General features: G+C 38.3%; 1 protein-coding gene across 1 annotated transcript in view; it reads right to left on the bottom strand.

The window, feature by feature from the left end:
* Positions 1 to 369: 369 nt before the first annotated feature.
* SPHKAP (SPHK1 interactor, AKAP domain containing) overlaps positions 370 to 27,995 on the bottom strand; it is a 135,574-nt gene continuing 107,948 nt past the window's right edge. The window contains 4 exon segments of the mRNA XM_032480415.1: positions 370 to 1,322; positions 9,809 to 9,993; positions 10,086 to 10,138; positions 14,237 to 14,422. Coding sequence (XP_032336306.1) covers positions 1,179 to 1,322; positions 9,809 to 9,993; positions 10,086 to 10,138; positions 14,237 to 14,422 — 568 coding nt within the window. The 3' untranslated portion in view covers positions 370 to 1,178.

The raw sequence follows: 27,995 nt of genomic DNA on the forward strand, positions 1-27,995 counted from the left end.
AGTTGGCGAGAAAGAAGACTTATTAGGGAAAACTTAGATACCTTTGTTTTTCAGGAGTAAGTCTCTGTGATTAAAATATTTAAATGTGAAAAGATTTTCTTTTTCCCAAATAAACTGCAAGTATCCTTAACTCAGGAAGTCTGTGTTCCTAACTGGCTATGTCAAATCCTGTATCCATCATTATAAATGTCATCTGACTAGCAGGTCTGCCATACGGGTACCAACACGTTTATAATGAAACCACTGAGTTCAAGCGCCAATACATGACTTAAGACAATAATCTCTTCATACTTTATGAACCTTGAAGGCTAACTCAATATATTATTTAAGATAGTCTCTTCATAATTTATAGTAAAAATAAACAAAAAGTTTATATTTGGTATAATTTAATATACAAGCAGATTTTATCACAAGACTTTTTTTGTAAGAAAGCATTCCCTTAGGATGAGAGTTTTGTAATCATGTTACTCATGTAATATCGGGATGGAAACAAGACAGTCTTTGATCTTTCTCTCTCTCAGCTGAACAGCAGTAGTTTTCTGATTAGCTAGGAATACAGATACTGTTGGGAGATGTGAAATATTTATCAGTGGACTGTCATGAATAAATGAAATCGCTTCAGTAGAGGACATGGATACACTCTTGCATTTCTGTTAATATCCATTGATAACGGTCTGAAACTGGAAAGCTTTTATATCAAAAATTTGGAAATTTCTCACCCATATCTTAAGTGTTTACCAGAGCCAACAGACCCTCAACCCACTCAAAAAAGTAAAATAAAGATTACAACTTAGTTTACAAAATTATTTTGACCAGTGACTTTGTTTCCAGTTGATTCACATAATTGGAGAAATTACATACTATTTATATTATTAACAATATGCAAGTGCAACTTTCCTGGAGTTTGGGCCTAGTTACAAGTTTTTCATTTGGGCCCATTAAATTTTCTGTTTTCCCGGCCATTCTAATACAAGCTCTTTTGAACTCACATACAGGTTGTGTTGATTTGTGCAGACCTATATTTTGCTTTTCCTCAGATTCATTCCATGTGCAGTAGACTTGAATAGCAGGTTTTTTAACAGCTGTGTTAATGTAATGTGATGTTTCTGAGGAAGTTGCAAACCACGGCAATCTAAGCTGGAATGAAGGAAAGGAACACTCTACAAGGCACCGCTGCCCTATCCCAGTTCCAGGAGCCAGTCAAAGAGACTTGGGACCCCAGCCTTCCGCTCCTCGTGCATCTTGCAGTACTGAACAACTGCATGGAAGATATCCCCCACTTTCCAGGACTTCTGATGAACCAGCCGCACGACGTCTAGAAACTGAAGTAAAGCACAGAGTTAGGACTCACGCATCACAGACAACCCTCAAAGTCATCTCGTCCAATCATTCCTCCAAAGCCAGTGACTCTCCAGGTTATTTCTGAATATCTCTAGTGACAGAGGATGACATTCTAGGACAGTCTACTTTCTTTTAAGGCAGTTCGGATTATTAGAGAGTTCTTTTAACCGAACTGAAATTTTCCTCACAGCAGTTGCCACCCATTGATTTGGGGAGACTACGTGGAATTCTTCTTCTTTGAAGAGTTCATCTCTTAGATATTTCAAGAGTTTCCTCAGAGCTGCTTTTCTCTGGGTTAGACTCTCTCTAACAGGACTGTGTAGTGTGGCTCCCACTTCTTTCTATCTGTGTCACAAATAATCTCTCATTGGATGTATACATTTAGGACAAATAAATCAAATGCTGAACTTTTGGGTAGGGTTACTTACTAGTTCCCCATTCCACCTTGAAAAATTTCCTCCTTCATCATCGAGTTTCAAGAGACATTGGCTTTCCATTGGAACAGGAAAAGGAAAGATTGAGGAAACATCCCAGATTTGTCACCTGGTTAACGGTATCAACTTCAACTGGCCACAACTTAGAAAGTTTTTGACTGTAGGTAAATTGTCAGCTGAAGCATTTGGAAGATGGGGAAATCATTATAGATTATTCCTTTCATGAAACTATGGGATAAAGCCCAGCGTGAAGGCTTCTAAAACTCCTTCGTCAGATACTTTTAAAGAAAAATAACAGTTACTAAGAACCAAAACCTGTAGGAAGTACTTTCACACATGTGTCTCATTGAATTGTGTCAACAACCCTATAAAGCAGGCATTTAAAGGTGAAATATTGCGAGCTTGTGAGATGAGAAGCCAGCAGTAGGATGCATGGTCTTTTTGCACCCCAGGCCGAGGCTCTTTGTGCTACAGCACTCTGTGTATTTTTGTGGAAGGAAAATAAGACATTGATATTTATTTGGAATACTGGGAGAAAGGAGGTTGGAAATCTGGTACAGTTTTATGAGGAAGAAAAACTTCTTTGCTAAAAAAGATGAGGGGTGAAGTTCGGTTACTGTTTTTTCAATGTTTCCTCTCAGAATTTCTTTGCTCTGCTCTTTTTGCATTTGCTCAGACTTTCAAGATCAGTCAGAAATTGGAATGCTATTTTTTTTTTTTTTTGGTCTTTTCCCCTCTCTTCAGTTTGACTGTGTTAATTATTCCAATTACTGAGACGTTGTCTTACAGAGAACTACTATTAAATTATGTTTCTTCTCCCAGCTGTAATGGCACCAATGACTGCACAGTTATAGAAATCAGCACGTTATTGTGCTTACTTGCCTTGCGTGGGTTTAGTTAGAATAAAGCAATTTTCCAGGCTGGAAAATGAAATGCTTCACTTTTAATACATGCAAATATAAACATTATCTCAAAGAGCTTCAAGATGATGTAAAAAGGGAGACCAATGGGAAGCTGATGGCAACTACACTATGGATAGTCATGTCTCAGGGAAGGACATCATCTCAGCCACCTCTTAGCATCTCGTGCCTGCACCTAATGGGCTCAGTAAATATGTGTTAAATAACAGAAGAAATGAACAACTAAACATGAGGCAAATGCATTCAAACTGGTCAAGAAGACTATTTGAAATATGGAGACATATCCAGAATCCCTGAAGATGAGCCTTGTCTATTCATTCTTGAGTTTTATATAATGTATTTGCACATATATAATTTAAAAAATTGACATGCACATCTTGAGGCTGCTTCTTCAAAAATGTTCTATTGATGGGATGCTCTGAAAAATACTTGGAGGCCGTGGATCTAGGCAAAGGCTGAGCAGAGCCTAGACTGGGGAAATGGTAGCAGGCAAAGAGCAAAGTAAAAACTGGTCGTGGGGCATCTATCTCTTCACACTGGGACTAAGAGGAGGCCTGTATATCGTGGGGGTGGGGTGCTCCCGACCTCTCTTCCCTGGTCACTACAACAGCCATGGAAGGTTAGCTCCAGTCAGCTCTATCAGTCCCAGTGACAGAACTTCAGAGACTACTAGTTGTCTGATTTCCCCTCACAACTCTTTTCTAGCCTTCTGTCTGTCAGATTCCTAAAATTTTAGAGAGCTTAATCTTTTAAGTTAAGGCTTTGCTCAAAATGCAAATACCCTCAGAACATTCCAAGGGGTTATTGGCAATTTATGGAGATGCATAAAAATAATTTTGTGAGCTGTTATGTGTATCTTGGTGTGTAAGAAAGACCCCAGGCATGTTTTCCATTGGACAAAGGGGTAAAAACAAGAGGCCTCAGAGAAAAAGGAAGAAAGGCTAGGATGTCTTCACATGAATTGGTTAATCAGGATTTTCCAGCTCTTACTGAAAGCCTGGAAAGTAGGTGTTCCCAGTGGAGAAGGCTTGAACACGAAGCTTGTGGGGTCTCACTGAGAGAAGCTCATAAGCATTGCCTTCTCTCCAACTTTTCCCTCCAGGTCATCAGTGGTCTTAGGCCAGACTTATCCTTTGAAGGTACTTCCTCTTCCTTAACATGTCTTAGATGCAGTCAATATAAACTACACAGAAATATAAACTTAGACATGGAACTTTTATTTTTTTCTTTCTGTACACACCGGCTCACTGGGCCGCCATATTATTCCCAGCTTTTATCTCTGAGCCTTTGTTCTTAGAGACAATCGTTCTAGAGCAGATGCCAGTATTTGCTAAACCTTTCCCAGAAGGCTGCCTGCTTTAGATCTTTCTGCAAGCCCAACAGTAGCTACTTTCCATCTATTTGGGGCCTCCTGAAGGAGGATCTTCCAGTGTGGTGATGACCATAGGATGTTGCTGACTGGCCCAAAGTTGTCAAAATGCCCTACCACCTATTCCCCTCTGTTAGTAGTTTGTGGAATTGTCACACGCTAGAATCTGTCTCGTGATTTCTAAATCCAGGACGATATCCCAATAAAGCAACTTTTAAAAATAATCTGGCCCCACTAAATATAGCATGCTCTTAGGCTGTGATGGCTTCATCTCAGACTCTGAGACCTTGAAACATCTGGGGGGCTGATGAGCAGGAACGTCTTACAACTTTCTTTTCTTCCTTCATTAAAAAAAATCTAGATAAGAATGAAACTACATTTGTGAAGAAAGCAGAAAAGGACATTTCTAGCTCATTACCACATCCTTATAAAACCTATTTAGCAGTTGGTCCTAGATCTTCCATTTTGTCTGTCCATGTCACTGACTTGGTAATTTCATAATCAGCTTTGGTATATCAGGGATCTGAGTTTTTCTTCCCAATGCACTGAAAAATGAAAATAAAAAAAATTTATTTCCTGCCATTTCACAATCAGTAATAATTAGGCTCCCTTCCCATGTGTCATGGTTGGCATTTCCTTGAGCAAATGTTTTGTCTTAGGAAACTAGAAGAATTGACATCCTGTGATGGTATTATCATTGCTAGACTTGTTTGAAGAAAAGTAAGACATGGTAGATGCATTTTATATTCTCAGGTGCATTTACTAAAGCAGATTAATTGTTTACAAAATTATGTGGTGGAATCCATGGATATTGTTGCAAGTTGTGTGGGTTTTTGGAAAAATTAAACTTCGATTTCTGAAAGCAGCTACCTTCCTTGGCTTCAAGGCAGAATTCCATTTCATTAAGCACAAGTGAGCTGGACTTTATATTGCTCCTGCGGTGATGGCCTAGAGAGTCATGATTCCCAGCCTTGGCTGCACCCTAGAACCCCCGGGGACCTTGAGAAAACCCCAGTGCCTGGGTTTTATCCCAAGATGAGATTCTGATTTAACTGCCCAGAGCACTGGGGCCTATAAAATCTCCCCAAGTTATTCTAGTCACACTGTATTTGAGAACCATGACAAAAGATTTCAGTTCAAGACAGACATGTTTCTTACAGTCACAAATGAAGAGACAGTATCTGTTATAGACTGAATATTTGTGTCACCCCACAATTCATATCCTGAAGCCCTAAAAGACAAATATGATGGTATTAGGAGGTGGGGCCTTTGGGAAATAATTAGATTTAGATAAGGTCCTGGGGATGGGGCTTCACATCCTTATAAGAAAAGGAAGAGACACTAGAGCTTTCTCTCTGCCATGCAAGGACACGGAGAGGAAGAGGTCCTTCACCAGGAAATGCATCTGCTGGCACCTTGATCTCAGACTTCCCAGCCCCCAGAACTGTGAGAAACAAATGTCTGTTGTTTACGATCTTTTGTTACAGCAGCCTGAGCTGTTACAGTATCCAAATCTTCCTTATTTTTCCTTCATTTGTCATGTATTTTTTTAAATCTGAGACTTCAAGTGTAGTTCTTCTGGGAAAGTTAGGTTAACAGCAAATGCCATCAACATTTTCCCTTTCCACGACTTTGCACGTGGAAAGGAAGAAGAAATTAAAAGTGAGGTGACTCCTCTTCTGAACCCCACTTTCTTAGGAAGGTAAGTATACATCTGTTTCTCTTTGCACATTCTGTTCGATGTGCTGCCGTCAAGAAAAGGAAATAATTCTCAAAACAGGCTTAAAGATGAGAAGGGTACTGGATTTGCTGTGAGACCAGCCCATTCCTGCTCACAGGAGCTCACTGAATTTAAACAGAAGTAAAAGAGCTGGAGAGAAATAATGCTTTGGATTAAAAAAGCAGAACAATTAGTCAACTGATATATATATATATCTCCAAATTGCCCTCATTGTTTTTTCTGACTTAAATTAGATTAAATTTAATTGATGTCAAGGTCATTGTGAATTAAATTTACAAACTGTTTTAAATTTTCAGGTGTTAGGATTTTTAGCAATATTTCCTTTGGAATTGAACATATTTAAAAGCCACCTCAAATTCTGCTTCTCCTGTAAGATATTTCTTATGGAAGGGAGTCTCCAATTTTAGTGTTCATCAGAATCACTGCATTTGAGGAAATTTATTAAAAATGCATGTTTCTGGGCCCCATTCTTAGAAAGTGGGTTCTAAGAAGGGGCCTAGGAATATGAATTGTAAATAAGTGTCCCAGGTGATTCTGTGTATTTGGCTCATGGTCACAGGGTGAGATGTACTATTTCAGTGTGTTTCTCATTTCCCTTGTCCAGAATAAGCTCCCAGCACATTTCACATTCAGTCTTTACAAACCCTTGGTTTAAGTTCTCTCTACCTGGGTTCCTCCTGAACCTGAATGTGAACTCCAAAAGGGTAGAACATTTCATCTCTTTTGTTCCCTGTCTCCCCATAGCACAGTACTTGGCATGTTGTCCATGTTTGATAAACTTTTGATGAATGTTCTGAATGTACGACACTGAAGTGGACTTAGCATTTTAATGATTAGACAGAACATTGAAGGAGAGAGCTTGGAAATGAAGGTGTCATTTATCAGAGAGGAGTAACAGTACACTGGGGAACCAGAAGGCTTGAAATTTGCCTTTTGAATTGAAATAAGGCTGGGCATAGTTATAAAGCTGACATGAAGTGCCTTCCGCTCCAAGGCCAAGTTCACAGGCAGTGGTGGGAAAGATGAGTTGCTTTAGTATTTGGTTCATGACATCCTCTTCCCTTTAGCTCACACCTGCTTTTTTCACAAGGCAGGAGGGTTATTAAGTTGAGAATACCATCCAGGGAGATGTGATGGCTAAATTAATTTATCCAAAAAAATTCACCCTTTACACAAATAGGAACTCAGGGTAACATCTGTGAATGGTGTTTCAGACTCTAGTGACAGCAGGGAAATGTCATTGCTGAACTTAACAGAGACATTTCTTTAACCTTCTCCGAGCTGATGAGGAGCTAATGAGACGCTGCTGCTTTCAAGCGACACAGCGTCCCCAGAGGGAAGCCAGTGTCTCTTCCACATCACTGGAAAATGGCCCCTTAACTTCCTGGCTAATTAAAAAGCAATCAGAAAGAATCTCCAAATGCACTATTGATAAAAAAAAAGGATGTCAAAATTTTGCATAAGGGTATGCTTTATTTAGCCAGTTCTGCCACAAAACTGGGTACAGGCAGTGCCCATTGGTGGAGAAGTCACTCTGTGGAAAGAACTTTAATTGACTCTGAAAGAAAGTTGGAAGATCCAGTCCCTAAAATGATGTTACTTAGAAATAAGCTCCTTGAGCTGATGCTAAATAGAAGGAGTGAAACATCACTTAATGTTATCTTGGTAACACTAGTGGAACATTTGTTTTCTTAGAAAAATAGCTATGAGCAAAGACAGGCATCCTCACTGAGAACTGAAAATCAGTGGGGATAAATACATATCAAGTCAAAGCATCATTTAAACAATTGAGGTGTTAGTGACACATCCCTTGTCCTTTCATCCAATGGGAATTTATGAGACATATTCACAGAGAGTGTTGCGTTGTTTCTTCAAAATGGTAAATTGTATAAAAAATATTCTCTGTTAAGAGACCATCTGAAAATATACCATGTGATGCTTTTATTCAGGGAGAGGCTGGTGAAATAGCTGGGAACCAACCTGCCTTTCATTTTTCCAGGAACCTGAGCATGTACTCTGGCTGAGAACGTTCTATTTCTCTTCCCCATGATGGGGATCTTGGGGACTGTGTACGGCAGGAGGGAGGGGTCAACGTGAAATGCTCTTTGATGGCACCCTTCCCACTGGGCAGGCTGGATGGTAAGATGGAAGGAGAATTTATCAAGTAGTGAACGTCTCATCACCTTGCAATTAAAAGTATGACAAGTATAGGATGGTATCTAGATTCAGATGGTGTGGAATTGTAGGCAGTCTAGGCATGAAGGGAAATATGAATTACTGGTTGGAGAAAGAGGTTGACGTGGAAGAGGGTGTGGAAGACAAATTAGGACTCCTTCTTGATTTCTCTAGGAGACAATCCCATTGGCTGGTGAGGCAGACATAGAGAAGCTGTTCTAATTACCATGTGCCTGCGCAAGAGGGTAAAGGACATTTCATTTCAGGCTGCTAGATTTTGGCAGTGAGAATTAAAATGTAACTACACATTCAAAAAATCTAGATTGTAACTCCAAGGCAGTTTAACTTGGGAGAGACACACTACTGAGAGGTATTTGTGGAGAAAGTTGGGTGCCAGGACTAGACTCAGCTGCCATTGTCTGAGGACTCTCTTGTGGATCAGTCTCTCCGAGTCCTGACTTGCTCATCAGTCAAAAAAGGGACAATGATATCCATTCTGTCCTACTCATAGGGTTGTCGTGATCAAGTGTAATAAATATGGGGAAGTACTTTGTGACAGTAAGACATTAAAAGAATGCACAGTGGCAGCGATAGGCAGTATCCTAAATCAGTTCCCAAGATTTTTGGTCCTAATCCCCAGTACTATGAATAGAATGAGATAATTATGCCCTGATTATGTTACCTTAAATGGCAAAAAGGAATCTTTAGTTAATTTTTAGTTAATCAAAAGATAGACTATGTGGCAAACCTAATCCAATTGCATGAATCCATTAAAAGCAGAATGTTTTCTCTGGCTAGTGGCAAAGAAGTGAGAAAGATGGACAGCATGAGAACATGGAGGGGCCACATGATAAGAAATGTGGGCAGCTTCTAGAAGCTGAGAGTGAACCTTAGCTGATAGCAAGGGAACCAGGACTTCAGTCCTACAACCACAAGGAAATGAATTAAGAAAACAACTGGAACAGGTACAGAAACTTATTTCTCTCCACAGCTTCAAGATAAGTTCCCAGCTGAACTAACATCTTGATTTCTGCCTTTAAATCCGTGAGCAGAGAGCACAGAATTCACTCAAACTTCTGGCAACAGAGTTGAGTATTGTTGTTTTAAGCTAGTAGATTTGTGGCAGTTTGTAACACAGCACTAGAAAACTAATATAACAAAGTTATTATTAATTTGACTTTTTAAAAAAGCATACTTGTAAACTATGGAAAATTTAGCATGAAGACATTGGCAAATTGATTTTTTCTTTAATCTGAATAACTGAAATTCAACAGCAGTAGAAGGTAGATCCTAGAGAAAGGGAATTAGAATGAGAGTTGCTAGTTAAATTAGATGCTGGCCAAGGATCTATTCCTTAGCTTCATATTTCTGGTAGGTGGAGAATAATAATGAGAAAGTCCATCCAATGCAAATCTGTTCTGTAGGGAATTTAAAATGCCTCTCTTTGATGCCATGCCACAGTGTGTTTTAATTATCAGTGTGACCTCACTTCGGTTTCTATTTATCAAGCCTTTCCTCCTTGACCTTTTATTTAAATGAGTGTTATAAAGAGGTTTCCAGAGCAAGGAAATACACACAAATATAGCAGACTCTGAAAAAGATCCCATCTCCTCAGTTCACTTTCTCATCAATACGAAGTAGCTGAGACAAACTTGCGGCCAAAGAAATAATTATTATGGTTATATTTATGCAGGTGGGAGGTTTCAAAGTTCTAGTCACAATTTTAAGGTGAAAAGTTCAAGAATAAATAGTTAACTGGGCATTTACTGAGTTTCAAGCAGCGACAAAAACACAGAACCTTATGATATCCAAACAGGGAATGTGGTACCTTTTCGATTCTGTTTTCCTGAGATTTCTTAAAATAGATGGTGGGGATCCCGAGCTCGGAGGCAGCGATCCACTGCAGAGTGGCTCGAAGCTCAGCGTCAGGACACTCTGGCTCCAGGTCAAAGTTGATCACCAGCAGGCTCCCCTGGCGGCTGGCGGCTCCCACGGGCATTCCAGGGGCACTTCCTGAGCACAGACACAACCGCAGCCTTACTATGCTTTCCGGGGGGGAAGACCACAGGCAAATTGTGTCTCAAAATTACGGGAACGTGGCTTACCCTCTATGTTTTCTGACTGTCCTTTAAGAATCTCCTTTTCTTCTACTAATTCACTTTGGGAGAAAACAACAGTATATGGTTGGTAATGTTTAGGAAGAATAAGCTGTAAATGGAAGATGAAGCGATGGGTCTATTGGTCTAAAAGCTTCTGGAGTTTCATATATTTATCATTTTTTTGTAGAATAAAGTGTTACTAGGGAAATAACAACATGGCTATTATATAGGACTACTAGGTCTGTAATAAATAACCCTGCCCCTAAAAAAAGGACATATAAACTGCATGGTTTTAGTTGGGATAATGGGTGTGGGAGACGCTAAGAAATGCCCTCTCTTTTTCTCAACCTCCCTTCCATAAACCTCCACGTGTTTGAAGAGTCAAGGAAGGACTTTGTAAGAAACTAGGTATGATTTGAGGACCTAGCCTTCTCCTGTATTTTACGTGTCATTTAAAGGACCAAATATTTCTTTCTTGATACAGTGATTTTTTTTCTATACTATGATAGCAACATAAATTTGCATTTTAGTTGAGGAAAATATTTTTCTACATATATATGGTTCTTTGACTTGAAATAAGGGAAAAGAGAATCTCAAACTTTAGGACTTAAGTTGTACAACAAAATATCTCAGTTGAAAATGTTCTTTTTCTTTCTTTTTATTGGGAAGATGCAGTAGGCTGGGGGTGGTTTAGAACCAGAGACACAACTGAAGCGAGAATTTCGTTAAATATAGTCACATTCAATATCTGAGGCGTTTTCATATAATGACTACTTATTAGGGAGCCTTATAAATAGAGAGAGGACTCAGTAAATGCTTCTAAAATGAGAGTATATGGCCCAACAGCTGAAAGGGAGTGGCCACCTCGGGGAGCCCGTGGCTGTCCTGCATTTTCGTCCTGTCTAGAAATGAAAATGCACCTTTTTATGGGAGAGGATTCTCCCTTATACTCTCTGTTATGACTAAGATCTAGCTAATACATTCCATTGTATTTCTCATGTCGAGAGAGATTATAATTGTTCTTTCATGCACACCCAATTATTTGTAGAAAAACGGCAATTTCCCAAGGGTCTGACTTTTCTGCCAGACCTCTATCTGAGTGACATCAGTGAAATGAAACGGGGTCGATACAGTTTCTGCTTCATGGAGCTGCTAGCTGCCGACATGGGTGGAAGTCGTCTTAGTTTTTCCTGAATACACGTAGTCTGTGCAGTCCTAGGCTCATATTGGGGGAAAAAATGGACAAAATAGCTAAACAAATGTTTCCCGAAGGAGAAAAGTTAATTTACCCCAAAGCAGTTTTTGTTTGTTTTGTTCCCTTTAAAAAAACAAAACAAAACAAAAAACCCAAGATAATGTGTATGTTTGTCTTTGCTTGTCAATGATGGACAGTTGTGTGGAGTAAAGGATGCATGGCAACCTTTAATCAATGATAAATATTCCCGCAGGCAGGACACCTGATTAAATAGTGAAATAAAAATGCTTTAGCTGTAGAGAGTAATTGAAAAAACAGGTCAGGGAGCAACTTAAGCCCTATACTTCATTTTTCTGAAATTTCTGAAATCTCCAAATAATAAGCTAAGTCATAATGGTCAAAAATAGATTTCAGTGTATTTAATTTTCCAGAGCAATGACAAATTCTAGATGTTGTCCTGACCTCGAGTTGCCCTCCCTTTATGCATCACATTTTATGCCATAAAATTGTACTTTTTCCCTTGGTCTTTTTAGAAGGTCCTCACACTGTGGGGAGCGAATGTAAAAATGACACATCCTCATCATGGCACCATTTAGCATTTGACATTTTAGTGGCAATAATCCCAGGTGTTTACAAGTAAAGGGCAAGCTGTTCACACTCTACTCTATTGAACAATAGTCTTTGCTGGTTGGCATGATACAATTCACAGGGATTTTTGCTCCTGTGTGTCCAGCTAGGTAAAATGATATATGTGTCTGGTTATATGGATAAGCTTTATCTAAAATGATTATACCATAGGGGGCAGATTTGCAATCAAGAAAGCAGGTGGAGGCAGGGTGGGGCTGCTGCAGACCTGAGTTCTTACTTCAGTGACATGAAACCACACATGCCTGGGAACCACGGCAGCACAGACACGATGAAACCAGTGGCTGGGCACAGTCTGAATGATCAAAATGGATTGCCAGATGGAACTGGAGTTGTGGTCTCACAAGCACTGCATCTCGGTGGCTACTTACTTAATCATGGGAGAAGATGGCATGCTTTCCTGATAAGTGTCCAGGTCCATAATGCCAAGACTGCTAGTGGCACTGCTGTTGCCATTGCTGACAAAGCAAAAGTTTACACATTAATGCGGGTCTGCACCACCTGGCCGCACTGCGGCACTGATGCTCCGCCGTTCTCAGAGGTCCTTTCTTTGGTCCCCAGAAGAATGCTGTTTTGTGTCAAGGGCTCCTAAACTGATATTTATTTCTGACCAAATCAGGGGAAAACACAGTAAAAGACATTTATGGCTCATGCCAATCATTATCATCATCATCATCATTTGGCATTTCTGCAGTGGAATCATACCTGGGGCAGGTCACACCTAGTGGATCACAACCCTTCCTTCGCCATTCTACTAACAGAGAGGATGTTTATCTGTCAGCAAGAGACTCCTTGGATGTACCTGCAGAGACTAAGAAACTTCTGAGAATGCTGACTGTGGGGAGATATGGTCATGCTTATCTGCCTGCTTCCTGGCTTTTTATAGAAACCAGTTCATGCAGGTTCTGTTATCCCTTTCCCATTTAGGGGATTTTTCTGAGGGACATTCCATTGGATATGCAATTGGCTTACTTCTTTTTCCTAAGGGACCACAGAATTTACAAGTACAAAGTTGGTCAATGCCAAGTTTTATAGCTCCTTTATCTTAAAATCTCTGAGGAGGAGCAACACCTTGTACTTCAGGTGTTGCGGAGAAGGGATCACATATTGCATCATTTTTGTAGGTTGCACAATCCACATATGGTCTAGTTACTAGCTTGGAATTTATTTACTAAAACACAGTAGAGTTGAGCCCATATTTAGGCTCTGTCCATACTTGCAAAATGGAATGCATTCAACTTCACCAAGCTCACTGAGTTTCCTCGTACCATATCTATTTTCCAGTGACGTCTTTTGCAAGTAAGGTATTCAAATGGTGAGTGCTGGAGTATTGTGTAATGGGACAACCTTCCTTGAGGAGTTCCATGAATAAGCAACTAAACCCCCTCATTTCAAATTCCTGTCTTGGGTTTCACGTGGGGTACTGAATGTATTCACTGATTGAAATCTGATAATGCAAATGTTGCGCTGGAGTTAATTAACTGTATAAGCTTATGAGAAGTCCAAAGATTCAAATTTTCTTTGCTTTTTGTCTCTATATCAAAACATTTCCCATCAGTTTTTGAAATGTTAGATAAATTGTTTAACACTGTGAAATTCTCCTAAGTCTAAACAGACTAAACTGCCAGAAATAAAACTTTCAGGGGCCACACACCCAGATGCATCTGAAGCCCATTTTCCAATTGGCTTTGGAAAGTCTGTGGACTTGTTGGTCCAGTATCAGATGAAATTTTGGGCAGAAATGTGAAGATTCTTTTCATTTTCACCTCAGACAGGAGTAGTGTTTAGTGGATGTCTCCTGATTGGCTCAGGTCCTCCCAAATCTGATCTGTCTTTAGCCATTCTCTAGCTTTTCTGGGGAAACAATACAGAGGCAGGGCAGGGGAAGAGGAGGAACAGTCAGGCCAAACAACACAACGCGGTGTGGAAACACTTGCCTCATGTAAACCCAGCCTGTCTTGCATCTGAAATACAAATGAATCAGAAAGTATCAAATGAACCAGAAAGTATCAAACACACCGGGTGTAATAGCAGCTCTTATTAAAAGTTCACAGTTGTCATCACTGAATGCACTAGTTGGAGCTTGCAGAGAAGAGACCATAGCTGACTCCAAACCTTGGTCAAGGTAATTGAAGCCAAGGCTGGATATTAAGATAGCTCTCAGCACAGATCATGACAGGCAGGCACTTCGTCCTAGTGGGAGCTTTCCTTTTTTGCTCTCTCTGTTAGCGACCCTTTACAGAGAACAATTTAAAATGCATTTCTGGAATCTGGGTTGAGACCTGTTTCCCTGCTAAGTCAGTTAAAGAGCAGGTACCTCATGGATCGCTCACTGAGCTGCAGGAAGCTGCTCGTGTCATCTGGGTTGTCTTCCTCATTGGCGAGCTGGGACCAGCTGTCCGTGCTGTCCCCACTGCTGCCGGGAGGGTTGGGGAACTCATCAGGGGCTCTGCCTTCTGTTGAGACTTCCGCCTCTGGTACATCTCTGGCATCAAGGCTGTCACTGTAGGTGGTAAGATATTACTAAGAGTGCAGGCACAAAACACACGTCTTCAGGGGAACCTCACTGGATACTCTGCTGAGCATGAATCTCCGCCACAGTGAGGGGTGTCTTAGGACACAGGTGGAATCTTCCTTTAAGGCTAATTCTTCTGCTGGTGTCCTATGTCCCATTTCGCCTTTTCAGGATTACTATCAGCTTTCCCACCTCTTCATTTGATCTCTTTCTGCTGACTCCCTCCATTCATTTAAAAAACACATTGAAGCAACCTGGCCTGCATACATAGAATTATTGGGGGGCAGTGCTGTTTAAAATAAAGACACCCAGAGCATCCTCCCCTGAGATTATGATTCAGTGGTTCTGCAGGGAGGGCCAGAAACCTGCATTTTAAACAACCACCCCAGGGAATTCCAATACAAATTGTATGTGGACCACACTAGAAGAACAAGGTCCACCCCAGTTCTAATGGTTTACCAAACCATTTTGTCTATAAATGCTTCTAAACACATTTTGCACTTGCAGTCATCTTTCTACCCCATCCTCTCCCTCTGAAACCTCTGACTTTTCTGGATTAGCACTTTTTAGATCAAGCAGCTCTCAAGAGCTTTCGACCCTTGATCTGACAAGCTTTTCTCCTTGAAGCCTTCCCTCCCTGGCCTCCTATGAATTTCTGTCTTTCTGGACACTCCTTGCCTGGAACCTGGTTCTCGGCTTTTCCTTTAAATGTAGCTACAGGCAGCTCAGATGGATTCACTGCCCTCCTTTCCAGGCTGTCCCTAAACTGGCTCATCTATTCTCCTGTCTGTGAAAATAGGGTCCAAATCTGAGCTCCAGTCAGGGTCCCTCTTCTTGTTTCTGGGGCTCTTTTTTTTTTTTTTTCCAGTTGGTTTTCTGAACATATCTAATCTGTCTCATTGACACCTCAAATTCAATTTATATAAAACAAATTCTAATTGCCATCCCATCCTCTTCCTGTCTTTCTTTCTTCCGTTGACTTTTCTGAGTGTCTGGGTTTAAAATCTTGCAGAAAAAGTCTGATTTCTCCTTGACCTTTACATTTAATCATTTGCTATGTGTTTTTCAGTTCCACCTCTAAAATATCTCTCACATACGTATCTCTGTCTCTGTGCTCATGAAAGTATCTTAATTTAGGTCCTTCTAAATTTCTAGAATTTAGATTTGGAAGGAACCTCACATATTTCCCGTAGATTAGGACGCAGAAACCCAGTGAGGTGGAATGAGTCATCTGAAGTTGCAACAAGAGTTGGTCCCACACATCAGATCTCGAGTTTTGAGAGTCTTGGGCGCTGAAACTTGACTTCTTGCCCGGACTATATTGAATTGGCCTCCTGAGAGTTGAGCCCCAACTATTCCTCCTCTTTCAAAACCTCCTTCACACGGCTGCCAGGTTTCTGTTAATTGATGTTCCCAAGACACATCTTTGTCCTTTCTTGTCAAAAACCTTCAGGACCTTCCTAAATCTGAACTCTTGCTTTCACGGACTTCCCCCGCCTCTCCAGCTTTATCTGTCTCGACTCTAATCACTACTTAGTAAACTAGACTATCTGTCATCCCTCAAATGTGCCAGAAGTGTCCTGTTCCTGGTCTTTGCCCTGTTGCTTCCTCTGACCAAATGCTGGAGACGGGGGTGCTCTGAGCACTGCTCCTGCAGGCCACTGCTGCAGCTTCTGGTGCCACTACATGTCACCTTCTCACCCTGGGCAAGTTAATACACTTCCTGTGGAAAATAAGAATACTAACCTCATGAGGGTTTTAAGAAGAAATAAATTAGAAAATAACATCATTTCATGTACTTAGTGCTTTGTATACAACTGTCTACACTATCCGTTATTAGTAAATTCTATAATTCATTAAGAATCATAAGTTTAATAACATCCTTTCCTGATCTTTGCTTCTGAACCATCTCTCAATGGAAGATGCTTACTTCTTACCCGCCCTCAGCCAAGATGCTCTCACCTTCCTGAACTCATCCTTAATCTCCCTGACTCGGGCCATGTCTTTCTCTTGAATGAACAAAGCAATTTATCCATTTTCCTTTCCTTTCGATAGCACTTAAAACTTTCTAGTTTGCACTCTTGTATAAACACCACACATAATTAAGAGTTTTTATAGTTTTTATATATTTGGAGTAGATCTGTGGACACATCAAATAGTTTTCAGAAAAATATGTCATTGTTAAAAGTGTTTAACGTCATAATCAGACCCACGCTCTCAATTAGATAGCTCTGCTATTAAGTCTGAAACAGGAAAAAACAGATGTTACACGACCTGCAAGCCAACAGCATTCTGAATGACTATGGTATGGAGGTTTGGCCGTTTCTATCACACTCTACTGCTAACACTCAGGGAAAGCAGGTTCTCAATAAGCTTGACTTTCCATTTGTTTGTCGGGCTCAGTTACACACACACACTCACACGCACGTGAACATGGTCTGCATCAGGGATCACACTACTTCTTTACTCACAGCGCAGCTTGCATTAGCTCCCTGTGCCCCAGGGCCCTCCTGCACACAGTGCTTGTAGGGGGGTTTGCATCACAGTAGAGGAACCTCAAAATTATGATGCTTTTGCCTCTCCTTTTCTCCAGGGAGAGAGAGTAGAGAGAGAGAGAGACATGGGTGGGGGAGAGAGAACTTTACTCTAAATTATAAACAAATTCAAATCTTCTTTTCAGAGGAGAGAAGACGTCACCACCCTGGAATGTAAACAAGTAGCTCCAGGCATGTCCCTCTGGAAGTCTCTGTCTTTAGGGTTAGTATTCAGTCTTCAATCCAAATGCCAGTTCTCTTTGCTCAGGAACCCAAGTGTATAGAAATGTGAACAGATTCATGGAAACTTTTCTCCGCAGGCTTGACAAAAATGAACCATATGGAAGAGAAGACCATAATGACTGCAAACAGAAAGCAAGAGTGTATTTCTTCAATGAGAAATATGGTAACTTGGTGTGTGGCCACTGGAATGCTGTCCTCGGTCCTTGTGCGCTGGCCGTAGAGAATACTGGCAGCTGCCATTGCACAGTGAGGACTGTCCTCAGGCCGGGAGTTGCCAGCTTGCAGTGAGCATCCCTGTGGCCAGCTGGTACAGATCCAAAAGCCCAGTCCTTGCCTCAGTTTGCACTGAACCTAACAGACAGTCCCAGCTGCAGGGTTTCCTAGAGGATGCGCTGTGCTCTTGGTTGCAAACACATTTAGGGAAACCGTCTCCCTCTGTTCAGTCTTGCCTTTCCCGCCTCCTTACACATGGATGTACACTTCTCTCTTGAGAGTTGTACTTAGACTGGTTATCTGCCTGCAACTCTCCCCTCAAGATCTGTTTCCAAAAAATACAGCTTAAGACAATTGATCATTTTTGTTCAAAATACTTATTGGCTGCGGAAAACTCTACTTAATTTTCCTCAGTCTTAGGATGAATGCTGTTATCCTTTCTTCAAAAATGGTTGTACTTTTTAATTTTCAAAATGAGTTCTTGCATAGAGTGTAGAGTTTCAATTGCATAATTTTGGGGATGTGATTAAATATCTCCTCTTTGATATGTGAGCTTCTTACCTAGCTAATTTCACACAAGGCTTTAGACTCTTGTCCCTAAGATTCCTCCTCACAGCATCTGGAAAAGTGTGGTATTGGGGTCTGGCTGTTTCTAGCTTGATCTGTTGCTAACGTTTGGTTAAAAGTGATTCTTAATAGGCTTGATTTTTCTTTCAAAAGTGTTGAGATCTTTCTAAATTGAGCAGGGAGGAAGGGGGAGAATAGATGCAGCCAAAGAAACATTAACTGAATTTACTTAAATTCAAATGAAGTCCATTGATGACAAATGGAAACAATATACATATTCTCCAAAGTGGAAAAGAGCTAAGAACTGAGCACAAAGGAGAGGGCTCCGAAAGTGTATCTTTGCTTAGTTAAAAAATAATTTCCTGGACTAGTTCCTTACTGAATTAGGACCTTATGTTATTAGAAAAATTCATTCCAGGATATTTCTTACTAAAGCAGAAGTTAAATCTCAGTGATTGACACTGAACACCCAGGTTAAAAATGAGTCTGTCGGTATATTTTATTTTATCTCAATTTCATACTCTGTTTATAGCAAATCTCATATCTAATGTTAAATAACTGGGGATTCAGAACGAATAATGATTATATCTACAAACTTAGTTTCTATTTTCTTTTGAGAGAAATTTATAGCTCTGCTCATTTATTTATGAATAATGCACAGATGTGTTATGCAGACGTATGTGGTTGGCTTTTTTTCCACTTCTGCTTTTACAGTTCACGCACAGTGCTTCAAAGGACCATATTTGACATGGTGTCAAATTAAATTGTAGAATTTCTGACTTGGCAGGAATCTCAGAGACTGTCTAGCTCAGTGTTCCCCCAACTTCATTTACTAGAAAAACCACTGTCATAATTTTTGCATTCACCTTATATAATAATAATAATAATAATAATAAAATTTTAAAAATTATGTAACCTAAATATGTTTATTTTAAAAAGAAAATTTGAGTCATTACTCTAAATAGAGAACAGGAATCACTTGCCATACACAGATAGTATCAATACAAATATTTAACTCTAAGAAAAGTCCTTTTCCAGCAGGTCATGTAGTTGTTTAGTTACCACATAAAGTTCATTGAAAGGGGAAATCATGACAATTATACACGTCCTAAGTATTTTAATTTTAAATGCATAACATTTACTTATGCAACAACCAATAGACTAAAAAAAGCTTTTGGTTTTATTGATTTTCTCTATTATTTTCAATTTTTGCAGTTGTTGATTTCTGCTCTGATTTTTGTTATTTCCTTCATTATATTACTTTGGGTTTAATTTGACCATCTTTTCTTAGTTTTTTAAGGAGAAGTTCAGATCATTGATGTTAGACCTTCCCTTTTTTTAAAAAAAGAAACATTTAAGGGTATAAATTTCTTTAAGTATTTCTTTAACTGTGTCCACAAATTTTGTTATGCTGTATTTTCATTTTCATTCAATTAAAATTTTATTCTTATTTCCCCTTTGACTTACTCTTTGACCAATAGATAATTTAGAAGTGTGCTCTTAATTTCCAAATATTTTGAGAGATTCCCCAGACATCATTTTATTATTGATTTTTAGTTTAATTCCATTGTGATCAGAGAACACACTCTATAGGATTTTAATTGTTTTTAAATTTATTAAGACTTGTTTTATGGCCTAATGGTCCATCTTGGTGAACGTTTCAAGTGCACTTGAAAAAAGTGTATATTCTGCCGTTGTGGGTGGAGTGTTTAAAATTTTTAATTAGGTCAAGTTGATTGAGAATGTTGTTCAAGTCTTGTAGTAAGTATATCCTTATTGACTTTGTCTACTATTCTGTCAGTTACTAAGAGACGAGTGTGAAATTTCCAGCTGTAACTGTGGATTTGTCTGTTTCTCCTTCCAGCTCTATAAGGTTTTGCTTCAATGCAGTTTGAAGTTTTATTATGTAGCTGATCACATATTAAATTTTCCATGTCTTCTTGATGAATTGGCCCTTCTGTCATTATAAAATATTCCTCCTTACCCTGACAAAATTCCTTTTCTTTTAGTCTATTCAATCTGATATTAATATAGTTACTACATCTTTCTTACATTTTTCCCATCCTTTTATTTTTAACCTGTGATTTTATATTGGAAGCACATTTCTTATAGACAGTTTTTGGTAGGGTTTTGTTTTTTTATTCAGTCTGACAATCTCTGCTTTTTAATTGGAGTGTTTTGACCACTAAAAATTAATATAATTATATAATTATCAGTATGCCTGGGTTTAAATTACTATCTTGATAATTATTCTCTATTAGTCCCATCTGTTCTTTGTTTATTTTTCCCTCTTTTCCTGCAATTCTCTGGATTAATTGAGCAATTTTTACCATTCCATTTATCTACACTTTTGGCTAACCGGCTGTTTGTTTTACCGTTTTTAGTAGTTATTCCACGGGTTTACAACATGCATCGTCAATCTGTCACAGTCTATATTCAGATTACATTGTACAGACTCACACAGGAAGGAAGGCTCTGAACAGCAGTGCACATCCATTTCCTCTTCCCAGCCTTTATGCCATAACTGACACATATTCCACATGTCATAAAACATTATTTATTATTTTGAATAATCATCTTTTAAACAAATTTTAAAAGTAAGAAAAATGTTTTATATTTACCTACATATTTACTATTTGTGGAATTCTTTGTTTCTTGGCATATTTTCAAGTTCCCATCCGTGTTATTTTCCTTCAGTCTAAGAACATCCATTAACACTTCTTATTGTGCAAATCTCCTCATGGCACACTAAGATTTTGTTTGTATAAAAAAATTACTTTTTAGCTTTTTTGAATTTTTGATAGGCTTTTTTAGAGCAATTTTAGGTTTGCAGTAAAGTTAAGCAGAAAGAACAGAGAGTTCACATACGCATCCCTGCCCCCACACATGCGTAGCTTCCTCCGCAATTAACTTCCTGCACCAGAGTGGTGTATTTGTTACAACCTATGTTGTTGTTAACCTATATTGATGTCATTATTACACAAAGTGTACAGTTTACATTAGGGTTCACTTTGGTATCGTACATTTTATGGATTTGGATAAGTGTATGCTGCATCGTACAGAAGAGTTTTATCACCTAAAAATTCTCTGTGCTCTACCTATTCATCCTTTCCTTCCCCCTAACCCCTGGCAACCACTGATCTTTTCAGTCTCTATAGCTTTGCCTTTTCCAAGAATGTCATAGAGTTGGAATCATGCAGTATGTAGCCATTTAAAACTGTAGTCTTTCACTTAATACTATGCATTTGTTTCCTCCATGTCTTTTCATGGCTTAATAGCTTATTTATTTTTAGTGCTAAAAAACATTGCATTGTCTAGATTGCATTGCATTGTACCAGAGCTTATCTATCCATTGACCTAAGCAAGGAAGTGTTGGTTGTTTCCAAGTTTTGGCAATTATGAATAAAGCTGCTATGAAATCTTACATGCAGTTTTGTGTGGATGTAAGTTTTCAACTCATTTGAGTAAACATGAGCATGATTGCTGGATCATATCGTTAAAGTATGTTTACTTTATATTTTTTGTCTTTTTAAAAATAACTTTACTGGAGTATAATTTACATGCCATAAAATTCACCCATTTTAAGTGTACAATTCAGTGATTTTTAGTAAATGTAGAGTTGTGCAACTATCATCACAATTGATTTTTTTGTGGGGGGGTGTAAACAGAGTTTATTCTAGAAAGAGCTCACTGAGAGCTAAAACCATTTGAAAATTTACATATATGTGCTGTTCATTGTTTCTAAGAACAGTCTAGAGCTTTAGCTTTTTAAACTCACATAGCTATCAAAGGACAAAAGCCAACCACAGTACAAGAATCAACAGGATGCAGTAACCTAGTCATAAAGACATGACTGGAGAATGTTTATTTTTGTAAGAAATTCCCCAGCTGTCATCCACAGAGGCTGTACTATCTTTGCATTTCCGCCAGCAGTGAAGATGAGTCTCTGTTGCTCCACATCCTGACCAGCATTCTGTGTTGTTAGTGTTCTGGGTTTTGGCCACTCTCATAGGTACGTAGTGGTATCTTATCGTTGTTTTAATTTGCAATTGCCTAATGAGATATGAGGTTGAGCATCTTTTCAGACGGTTATTTGACATCTGTATGTCTTGTTTGATGGGGAGTCTGTTCAGGTCTTTTGCCCATTTATTTAATCGGGTTGTTTGTTTTCTCACTGTTGAGTTTTAAGAGTTCTTTGTGAATTTGACAATTCATAAAATGTACAATACCAAAGTGACCCAAGAATATACAATAAAGGAAAGACAGTCTCTTCAGCAAGTGGTGTTAGAAAAACTAGACAGCAGCATGGAAATCAATGAAATTAGGACATTCCATTACACCATACCTGAAAGTAAACTGAAAATGTCTTAAAGGATTAAACAAAACACAAGACAGTATAAACTTCTTAGAAGAAAATGTAGGCAAAACATTTTCTGACATAAATCTTAGCAATGTTCTCCTAGGGCAGTCTACCCAGGCAATAGAAATAAAAGCCAAAATAAACAAATGGGGCCCTATTAAACGTGTATGCTTTTGCACAGCAAAGGAAACCATGAGCAAAACAAAAAGACAACTTAGGGAATGGGAGAAAAATTTTGCAAATGACTGTCAAGGGCTTAAATTCCAGAATATATAAACAGCTCATACAATTTAACAACAAAAAACCCCAACCTAATCCAAAAATGCGCTAAACAAGCAATTCTCCAATGAATACATATAAATGGCCAATAGTCATATGAAAAAATGCTCAGTATTACTAATTATCAGAGAAATCAAAACTACAATGAGGTATCACCTCACATCAGTCAGAATGGCCATCAGTAAAAGGTCCACAAATGATAAATGCTACAGAGGCTGTGGAGAAAAGGGAACCCTCCTACACTGCTGGTGGAAATGAAGTTTGGTGCCACTGTTATGGAAAACAGTATGGAGATTTCTCAAAAAACTAAAAATAGGCTTGCCATATGATCCAGCAATCCTATTCCTAATTTGAAAAGATACATGCACTCCAATGTTCATAGCAACATTATTTACAATAGCCAAGACATGGAAACAACATAAATGTCCATTGACAGATGACTGGATAAAGAAGTTGTGGTATATTTATACAATGGAATTCTACTCGGCCATAAAAGACAATAAAATAATGTCATTTGCAGCAACATGGATGGACCTGGAGATCATCATTCTAAGTGAAGTAAGCCAGAGAGAAAAAAAAAATACCATATGACATCACTCATAATGTGGAATCTAAAAAGAAAAAGACAAATAAACTTATTTACAAAACAGAAAGAGACTCACAGACATAGAAAACAAACTTATGGTTACCAGGGGGAAAAGAGGGTGGGAAGGGATAAACTGGAAGTTTGAGATTTGTAGATACTAACTACTATATATAAAATACATAAACAACAAGTTTCTTCCACATAGCATAGGGAACTATATTCAATATCTGGTAGTAACCTATAATGAAAAAGAACATGAAAATGAATATATGTGTGTATATGTATGACTGAAACATTATTCTGTACACCAGAAATTGACACAACATTATAAACTGACTACAATAAAAAAAAAGAGGTTTTTGTAAATTTTGGACAACAGTCCTTTGTCATATATGTCTTTGGGGAATATATTTTCCCAGTCTGCAGCTTGTCTTCTGGTCCCCTTCACAGTGTTTTTCACAGAGAAGAAGTTTTTAATTTTAATGAAGTCCAGTTTATCAATTATTTCTATGGCTTATATCTTTGGTGTTGTATCTGAAAAAATTATCATCAAAACCAAGGTCACCCAAGTTTTTTCATGTTTTTGTTTTGCCTTTTGCACTGAGGTCTATGATCCATTTTGAGTTAATTTTGTCAAGGGTGTAGGAGTTGTGTTTAGATTTTTTTTTTTTTTTTTGCACATGGATGTCCAGTTGTTTCAGCACTATTTGTTGAAAAAAGTATCTTTTTCCACTGTGCCAAAGATCAGTTGACAATATTTGTATGGCTCTAGTTCTGGGCTCTCTAGTCTGTCCCTTGACCAATTTGTTTACCCTTTTGCCAATCTCATACTGTGTTGATTACTATAAGCTTTATAGTAAATCTTGATGTCAGGTAGTGTCAGCCTGACTTTATTTTTCTCTTTTAATATTGTGTTGATTATTTTGATTCTTTTGCCTCTCTCTCTAAATTTTGTCTCATTTTGTTAACATCCACAAAATAAATTGCTGGGATTTTGAAAGGGAAGAACAGACATCTTGACCATATTGAATCTTCCAACTGATGAATAGCCTTTATTTTTTACTAGATAAAGAATACTAGATTGGTAGTTTTTTTTTCCTTCAGCACAATAAAGATGTCATTATTTGTTTTTTAGCTTATATTCTTTCTGACGAGAAATCTGCAACTTTTATTTTTGTTCTCCAGTATATAAAGTTTCCTTTCCTCTGGGTTACTTTTCTTTATACTTGGTTTTTAATGATTTGATTATGATGTACCTTGATGTGGTTTTCTTTTTGTTTATTCTGCTAAGGGTTTATTGTACGTCTTGTTTTATAAGTTTCTAATTTTCATTAAATTTCATATTCATGTGTACTTTCAATTTTGAAACTTATTTATAAAAGTTATTTAAAGTCCTTGTTTGTTAATTGCATCATCTGTAATTTCTGGACATATTTATGTTGAATTTTTGTAGTCTCAGTTATGAGTGACAGTTCTTTTACTTCTTTGTATGTGTAACATCTTTTGATTGAAAGTTCAGCTGCAAATTTATATTGCTGAGTGACTTTGTTGTCTTTCTTTAAAGAGTTCTGGACTCATTCTAAGTTCAATTAGTTTCAGTTCAGCCTTACCTTTTCAATGCTTCCTTTCAAGTGCTGTTGGAGCAAGTTTAGATGAACTTTTATTTTTTAGGTCTACTTTAGTCCTAATTCTTTCTTTCTCAGGGTCTCTGCTGAATCTTTCATTTGTTTAACCTGGTTTCTTCACTGTGGCTGGTTGGAACTAAACTTCTCCCAGTCCTGTGTGAGCTTGTGGAATCGTTTATCTTACAGCTTTCTAGCTTCACGGCGTTTCACCTATACATGCATGGCTCACTGTTCAGTGACAGACTCAAGGAGATCCCTCTGCAGACTTCTGGAGTTCTAATTCTGCACAGTGCCCTGCAAACTCTGAATCTTCAGCTGAGTGCCCACTGAGCTCTGCTCAGATTCATCCTTCTTGTATCTCTTTCTGAAAAGGGAATCCATGCAGAAAGTTGGGCACTTACAAAGCTCACCTTGTTCATTTTCCTTATCTCAAAATGCTGCTTGTTGTAAAATGTCTGACAAGTTTCATTTATTTTGTCCATTTTCCTAGTTATTTGCAGAGGGAGAGCAAGTCCAGCTTCAGTTACTTGCTATAGCTGTGTCTGCAGCTATGCCATTAAAGTTTTGATTTAAATGACATTTTAAAATAATTATGTTTAGATCTAGCGATTTTTAAATGACTATACTTATCTCTTATAATAATTAACTAATTTTTAAATCTACCTCATTCTATTTTGATTGTAGTTTTTTTCTCACTCCTGTTTTATATATCTTAATTTTTCAAATATTTGAAATATTTTATATTCTATATCTGATTATTCCAGCATCTGTAGTCTTTGTTAGGGGTAACTCTAGTATTTGATGTTTGTGAGTCTTGATTCTACAAGTCTACAGTGCCTTGATTCCTTATGTATCTTGAAATTTGAAGTTCTAAGTCTGTATTTGCTGGGTTTTATCTATTGAAATTCTTTGAGACGTGGGCTTAAATATCAAGAGATTTATTTTTCCCTCTGCCAAGGTCTCACAGTATTGTTATCCCTAAGATTTCTTCAAGGTAATTTACCAGCTTGTGGTTTCCTACCACACAGATGGTGCAAATTAGAACCCCAAACGTGACTCAAGGCAAGCTGTGGGTACAAATTCTCAGGGGAATTTCTTTTTCTTCTACCCAGAGCTCTGACCCTGAAAGACACATTTTCTCATCATCTCTCTTTTCTGGTGGGTGGACCATTTTCCTAAGTTCATACTTCTGCTGAGGTTGTAACTCTTTGGGATATGGAAGCTGGTGTCAGTTTTCAGTCTTCACCATTCACGGGCCCACAGTCTCATTTCCGGGTTTCCTCTAGTCTTTAGAAAATGAACTTGTAGGTTATTGAGGCTGACAGATGCCTCAAGAGCAGGTGCAAAATCAGCTTTATCTGTTTTAATTTACCACGTTTGTTTCCAGATCCTTCATTTCTGCCTCTGAGATTTTCATTATTATTATGATTATTGATATTAAGTTCAGCACTACATTTAAAAGAATGTTTATTATATTCAACCCAGGATTTCTAGGTGATTCGTGTGGGAGAATTTTTTAGTCTAGCTAGAACACCATAATGCTTGAGAAACAAGTTGTTCAATTCAGTTCTTCGTGTCATTGGCACCCTTTTCTGTCTTCCTCTAGGTCTCGTCTCAAATGCCAACATCCTATCTTAAGTAGCCACTTCCCCCAACCTGTTACTTCCACCCACATTACTCTTTTCATTTCCCTCTCATCACACTCTGCAATACTCTTCTTCCAAAGGACGTTTCCATGCGTATTCTCTGTCTCTCCCACTGCTGTGTAAGAGCCATGGAAACAGGCACTGAATTTCCATTTTCTTCTGTGTTTGCTGCCTCAAGGACAGTGTGGATCACAGAGGAGCATGCAAACATTTGTTGGATGATTAATTTTTTTCATGAAGCAAATGTAAATAAATACATAACAAAATATAATTCTAAAAATTATACTAGGTCAGTGAGTGCAACATGTGAATGATCAGACTTCTCAGTTTGTGTTTTTATACTTTGTGATCTCAGAAGTTAATCACTTTTCAGTAATCTCAGAGATCACATTGCTGCCCATTAATATGACAATGTTCTCCCAAAAGTCAAGACCTGGGCTATCCTAAATCACTTAAGCTCTTTATAACTGAGGGATAATTCTGGTATCTGGACAAATGTGGTGGCCTAAGTACAACAAGTATTTGGGCCTGACATTCCATAACAAATTCTGAAGTTTCATATAAAAAAATGTAAGAAAGTGATTTTTATTTCAGTATGTTGAGCTTTTATGAAGTTTTTAGTAATAATTATGAAAATGCCCCTCAGAGAATAGCCTAAAATATCCTTAGGACATGACACCTCCCCACTTCCAGACCATCAGGAGGGCCTGTGTCACTCGCACCCCCTTGTATGTAAGTGAGGAGGAAGCTTTCACAGGGGATTGAGCTCCATATTTAGCTATTTTGACATATCAAATCCCCTGATAGCAACTCTAAGCTTAGAAAATAAAATCTAAATATGACTCATTCCTCCCACCCCATTCCAAATCCTGGGATTTCTACAATTTTAATAAAATTCCCACACTATTCATAAAAGGTCTCTCTTGGGAAAAAGATCATCTGGAATAAAGGCAAACATACACCTTAACCCCCAATAAAACCACCATGAAGTAAACATTTATTGAGTGCTTGCAATGGGCTAGGCACTGAGTTAAGAGCTTTGTAGACATTTCTTTATTTAAACCTTAAGAATCTTCTTATGGTGTAATTATTGCTATTATCCCCCCTATAGGTGAGTAAAAGGGTAGAGATTAGGGAACTTGCTTAAGGTGATGGTTAGAAGGTTATTTAGTGGGTTTCATGTTTCGTAACAATTCTTCGTATTGCTCCACAAAGAAAAATATATTCAGTGCTCAGCCTTTATGTTTTGGAAAAAGATTCGGCTCTTGCATTTCCAAGGCTGATGATTCTACATTCTTTTTTCTTTCATTGTTGGAAAATCAAATCAGAAATTCACATTATGAGAGAATATATATTTGAGTCATTAAATGTTTGTTGGGGGACACAAGCCTAAATCAGAGGCTTTATTCATATAAATTTTCTAATTTTGGGGGAAGTTCCCAAGTTGTACCTATTTTAAACATAATATTTGTGACATTTAACTCAAAAATGTATAATGAATGTTATTT

This window comes from Camelus ferus, chromosome 5 (genome assembly GCF_009834535.1).
Source record: "Camelus ferus isolate YT-003-E chromosome 5, BCGSAC_Cfer_1.0, whole genome shotgun sequence".
NCBI lineage: Eukaryota > Metazoa > Chordata > Mammalia > Artiodactyla > Camelidae > Camelus > Camelus ferus.